Here is a 6,000-nt window from a genome sequence, read left to right on the forward strand (position 1 = left end):
CAAGTGGTGAGATTCTGAGCATTACGACGGAAGCAGGGAAGGTGGGTTTAGTGGTCAATGAGGGCAAGACCAAGTAAAATGAAGCTAGATGTCTTGGTTAACACGTCACCAGGGCGCCACTTTAAATGTATACAATGACACCAGCACTAAAATCAAATAAGAACGAGTCTTGCAAATCGCTTCTTTTTTAGACTTGGAAGGCATTAGGGTAAGAAAGTCTTCTCTCGAGGAACTCTTATATAAGTCACCTTATATAAGACATTCATCATCCCGTCTGCATAGAAGGAGAGTGATGAAAAAGATACATAGACGAACTGTACAGTGATAGTGACCTAGTGAAGTAAAATAAAATTCCAACGATTTAGATGGCTTAGTCATGTAGATTTAATGGTCATCAAGGAACCCTTTTAGAGAAAGCATTACATGAAGAAAATAAATAAATCAAATATTACTTATTTCTTTTCCAAATTGACAAGTAACCATTTTAGAAAAATCATCAAATGAAGTTGTGCAGAAAATAAATATATCTTAGAGTAATAAAGGTCAGCTTTGAGTTGAATGAAAAAAAACATTATCGACTGTCATTTTTGACAGAACTAGACTTCTTGCCTTGATAGTTGTTAGGGAGATTTTTTTTGACTAACTTTCCAGTCAACTTTCCAATAAAGTTGCCTTAATTGGAAGTATTTTTTTGGCAGCTGGTTAATTAGCTACTAGAAACTGCCTAACTTTCAAGTCCCTTAAGTCGTCTGAACCTGCCCTATGTCAATCGTCGTCTCTGCCTGCTGCTGTGTACACATGAACTGTGTTTACACTCAATCTGCTACGGAAAGCAGAGTTGCTCACGCTGAGATCAGAGCTCATATTACAGCGCTTTAAAAAAAAATGAAGGGTGATCAGGTGATATGAAAACAGAAGGAAGTAATTTAGCGGGAAGTGCTTAAGCTTTCAAGATGTCAGCGAAAGAGTGACGACAAATGCATAACGGCCAAATTCCATCACTTGAGTCTAATCAGCGCGCATGCCTGTACGAAAGCGAGAGATGACTCTACCAAGGAAGAAATTTGCAAGATGTTGCTGACGTTCGTACGCATCAGCAAACCTTAACTCAGATCACTTCTAAGTTAATGCTAAGCTATGCGTGCAAATATCCATTAAAAATGTAAACAAAACAAAGCCTTTGCCAACCCAGTACCCCTGAAGAGCTGTTGCGAAACCTTACCAAGAATGAGATGCATGTAGATGGATACGATTATTGGCAGCTTTGTCAACAATTCATCAGGAATGCTGCTATGATGCTCACATCTACCACATCCTTGGTTTGACTTCGAATGTGTTCAGGCAAACAAAGCCAAAACAGAAGTAAATCGATCTTGGCAGCAAAGGAAGACACGGGCTTCTCGTCAGTTCTAGGTCGACAAGTGAATAACTTAAAACCGTTGCAGAAAACAAAGAAGAAGAACAACGAAATTCATCATCCCTTCTGGGAACTGCAATGATGCTTAGTGGTGATGTAGTATAGGATCCCGCAAACTAGCAGAATCGACAAATCCATCTGCTTGATGATCAGGAGTTCCACATAGCGCCAAATAAAGTTAAGTATTTTCTTACTCATTTACAAATAATTCCGAATAAGAAACTGGTAAAAGAAAACTGCTGGGCAGAATTCGATTTTAAATATGACTTCTGTTTCAATTATTTTTACCATCACATTTAAAGCATAAAATTACTGGTTTTTCTTCAGCAGAGCTTTGATATTCTTTCCAAATTCACCACATTTCAAAAAGAAATGTTTTCTTTTTTGTTTTTGTTTTACTTTGAACTTTGTTCCCGAAAGACAAAAAGAAATTTCTTTAAAACAAAAACAAAATAAGTTTAAAAATGAAACAAAAATTTGCATACATTTTTAATGAGCCTTATAATTAAAATAAAATAATATTAAAAATAGAACAAATAATCAATTTATTTAAAATATTTTTTCATAGTGCGATGGGCTGGGCAGGGGTGTTGTTACTTATTCATCTTCCGATTGATCACTTATATTTCTCTTCCACTCCTCCTTCATGTTATATACTGTTTCCTTATATTATTAAATATTTATTAAGAATAGCTCCAAAGGACAAAATACAAATAGCAACATCAATAATAAAATCCATTCGATCTCGATAATATTCGAAAATTGATTGTAAATACGAACTAACCGCCATTGTGGTTTTGTATATTCAATTTATTTTGAATTTTTTACTATGTGCAATGCTGAAGCTCCATTGCACACCTAATAAGCTATTCGAAATTAAAACGCTACCTTGCCTGCTTATTTCAGTGCGTGGCAATTCCATCGTAGCAATGTCTAGTATATTTTGTTTTAATTTCTGTATTTGATTGAAAGTAAATTAATTATTCATTAAAATTGAATTGAAACCACAACAGGTATGGTAAAGATTTTCTTTATTTATATTTAGTATTTCATTTCAGTTTTTCAATTAGATGAATATAAAATGCGGGTTTTGAAATAACATTTAGGTCTTTGAAATCACCGTAAATCTTATGATCAGCTTTGTCAGTGAAGATTTCCTTCAGCATACTGGTGAATTTTGCTAACTCATGGGGATAATATGATAGACGAAATTCGCTGATTTCATTATTGGCTTCGATTTGATAGTCCATTGCTACCAATGCTGGTTTACCACAGTAGAAGAGAACGGATGTCTTTATGTCAGCGGTGTGGGCGGTCTACAAAATTAAAACAAATAGATTTTAAATTATTATATTTATTAAAAATCGTATAAAATTATGCGTATATAACAAAAACAGCTTATTTTTAAAATAACACATCAAAAATAATCCATAGTAGGTAAGTTTTATGAACCGTGTGGTGAGTTCATATATCATCGATTTAAAATTTCTTTTCCAAAATGGTCACATTGACAGATTCGTACATTTATCTATTCTTGATTGTTCGTACCATTTACGTTAATATCGTCAATGCTTAAAACGTCGACTTGCAATTCGAAATTAAGTTATAAATTTTTCAATAGTTTAAAAATATGCCTTGACTCAGTATTAAATTCTGCCCTCTCAATGTTGGGACAGTCATTGCGATGACGGACAGTCCCAAAAATGAGCCATCGTGTTCCAATAGCAATAACTCACACCTTAAACGGTCAACAAATAAGGCCAACGCATAAACTCAAAAATGTGTATTAACGTGAGAGTTAATATGGTAGTGAACGGGTTGACGGTAGTTTTAGTTGACGATTGTGACGCCATTTTTACGTCAAAGGGTCAATGCGTTGACCGTCTATGGCTAATAGAAACAAGAGATTACAAACATCTCTGAGCTATAAAGCTATGTAAACATGATTGGAAGATATTCCAATATTGGCCGAACTGTCAAAAGTCTTCCAATTAAAACGCCAATTTTCTATATCTATTTTCAAATCAAAATTGTCCGTTTATACGGTTAGTTGATTTTTTCCCAAAAACTACACAATTCTTCAATTCTTTGCTAGAAAATCGGCTTGTCTTCCAATTATTAAAAAAATGTATGTTTACATGGTTGGAAGACTTTAGAAAACAACAGTTGGCAGACTTATTGCAAGACAATTTGTTTATTTCTAAAAACAGCATCGGGTTAAAGAGTTAGCGGAAGATACAGACTTTGTCGCTTATCTCCTTGCTGGATTTTGTTAGCATTTAAACAAACTTTCTACCATTTAATAGGCAATTTTTTTCCCAATTTTGACAGATAAGGGGTAGTTTACATTGTTATTAGAAAATTGGTTAAAATTGTTTGCTAAAATTCTGCCAATATTGGAAGACCTTCCAATTACGTACACTTTGCTTTTGAAATACAAACAATTCCATCAGTAGCATACATAGGTACTTACTATAACCACTTTGAAATTGACAGTTCTATATTTTATCCTACTTGATGGTGAAAATAACCAAAGAGTGGGAGCGAAATGAGCACTGATAATGCAAATATTTTTTCTATGAAGCGGTTAAAATTTCAAACAATGAAAATGAGCACACCATCATAATCCTTAAAGGCGATTCAATTTTAGATTTTATAGGGAAGCATGAAGTGAGAGCGAGAGAATATTATAAAACGTCAAAATGTTTCATCTTAAGAGAGTGTAATCCCTTGTGGAACAATTAAAACGTATTTAAAAGGAAGCAGCGAAAATATAATAATTAAAAGCAAACATAAAATTCAGAACAAACAAAATGCAGCGGGTTAGTTCAATTCGTAAATTTTCCTCGTTTAAACAAAAGAATAAAAGTGAAAGAAGTGGAAAAAGAAAAGTGTCAAAGGTGCAAAAGAATAGAACAATAAATATCTACAAAGAGAGAACTGTCAGACTTTTTTAAAATGTGGTGAGTTTTAATTTGTTCAATTAATATTAAGGCCACTCTTGAATTCACAAGTTTGTACATGGGATAAAGTTCCGTAAATTAACAAGAAAATTACAAAGGTAGTTTTCTAATAGGATTCCTCGTAAGATTCTATCAATGTCAAAAGTCAAAGCTGGTGAACTGACAGATTATAATGTTTTAATTTGAAAAATATTAAAATCAAAACAAGTTATTTGTTCACTAAAATTTTAAGCATTTTAACTTACTTCAAGTTACAATATACCTAAGCTTTTAAAAATATATGTAAACACAAAACTTGAAACCAACTGTATTATAGAAATTTGTATTATGACATTTATAAAATTTATTCTAAATTGGCATATAAAATAATAAATACAAAATAACTTTGTATATTTTTGTCACCAATGACGCTAAGTGTCAACAAAGTTCACGTTCAATATCAATGACGCAACCTTAATTCTTGTTTATTTTCAATGAGTACTGAATACCGGTAAGCCTTAAGGCGTTGTTTGAGCATGTGTTTCTTTGTATGACCCTAGGTTTACTTTTAAACTGATTAGAACGTATCAAATATGATAACCTCTAAAAATATTTTATTGTCAAAATAATAAGTTATCATATAGCCCTACTAAACAAACAAATAGCTTTTTAACTTGATAAGGACCCTGATGCACTGAAATATGTGGATATGTTATGTACATATGTGTTTTTCAAGGTTAAAGTTCAGAATTACATGCAGCAATAACTTCGTAATACAATAACTTACGTTGTAATATAAACTCTTGGCTGGTGTTGACCCACTTTGGAGAATATTGTCATAATTTCTATGATCGATCAAAAGCATTCCACCGACCTTCAAGCACTTGCGGAAATTATTTATTGCTGTCTTTTGTTCACGCTGATCACCAAACGAATCCATCATGTGTGCAAAAGAGTTACCTAAACAGATGACAGCATCAAATCCATCCTTGACTTCATGTTGAATGTCATCATACAAAGTCAACCAATTAGCTTCTTCAATAACTGTAGATATACAAAACACATCAAGTGTCAAACATAAATTCAGAAATTAAAATTCTATGTAGTTCAAAAAATGACAAGCTCATAAGAAAGATTAGGAGTAGAAATGTTTCCATTTTTGATAGGAATCATTCCAAAAATTCAATTGGAAATATACATACCCCATTTGTCAAACGCTGGTTCCTTGCGACGATTCCAGCGCTCCTTAAGGGCATACTTCAGCATCTTATCCGATGCATCTACTGAGACCACTTCAAAACCCTCTTCTAAAAGCATTATTGAGTCGACTCTGAAAATTAAGTTTAACAACAAACTTCTGTTTGTAGTTTGAAAAATTAAATTTACCCCGTTCCGCAAGCAACATCTAACAATCTCTTGCATCCTTTCGCCTTCAATAAATCTATTAAGAATTTTTTGTAGTTATCTGTGCGAGAACGTTTATCTCCAATAAAAATTTCCCAGACTTTAGCTGCCTTCCCATCAGCATATTGATCACGAACACCTTCAGCAGAGATACCGTGAGAACGAGAAACAAAAACACTATCGGCTGAGGCTGACATCCTTGCTATTTGACTACTTTCTATTGACTGACATTCCATT

General features: G+C 33.3%; 1 protein-coding gene across 1 annotated transcript; it reads right to left on the reverse strand.

Moving 5' to 3' along the window:
- Positions 1 to 2,431: 2,431 nt before the first annotated feature.
- LOC129938851 (glycine N-methyltransferase) lies at positions 2,432 to 6,000 on the reverse strand. The gene is made up of 4 exons (XM_056046654.1): positions 5,746 to 6,000; positions 5,562 to 5,689; positions 5,147 to 5,403; positions 2,432 to 2,733 (listed from the first exon to the last, which is right to left on the reverse strand). Exons 1-4 carry the CDS (start codon positions 5,997 to 5,999, stop codon positions 2,467 to 2,469), a joined length of 906 nt encoding a protein of 301 aa, XP_055902629.1. The 5' UTR covers position 6,000; the 3' UTR covers positions 2,432 to 2,466.

Source organism: Eupeodes corollae, chromosome 1, assembly GCF_945859685.1.
Source record: "Eupeodes corollae chromosome 1, idEupCoro1.1, whole genome shotgun sequence".
NCBI lineage: Eukaryota > Metazoa > Arthropoda > Insecta > Diptera > Syrphidae > Eupeodes > Eupeodes corollae.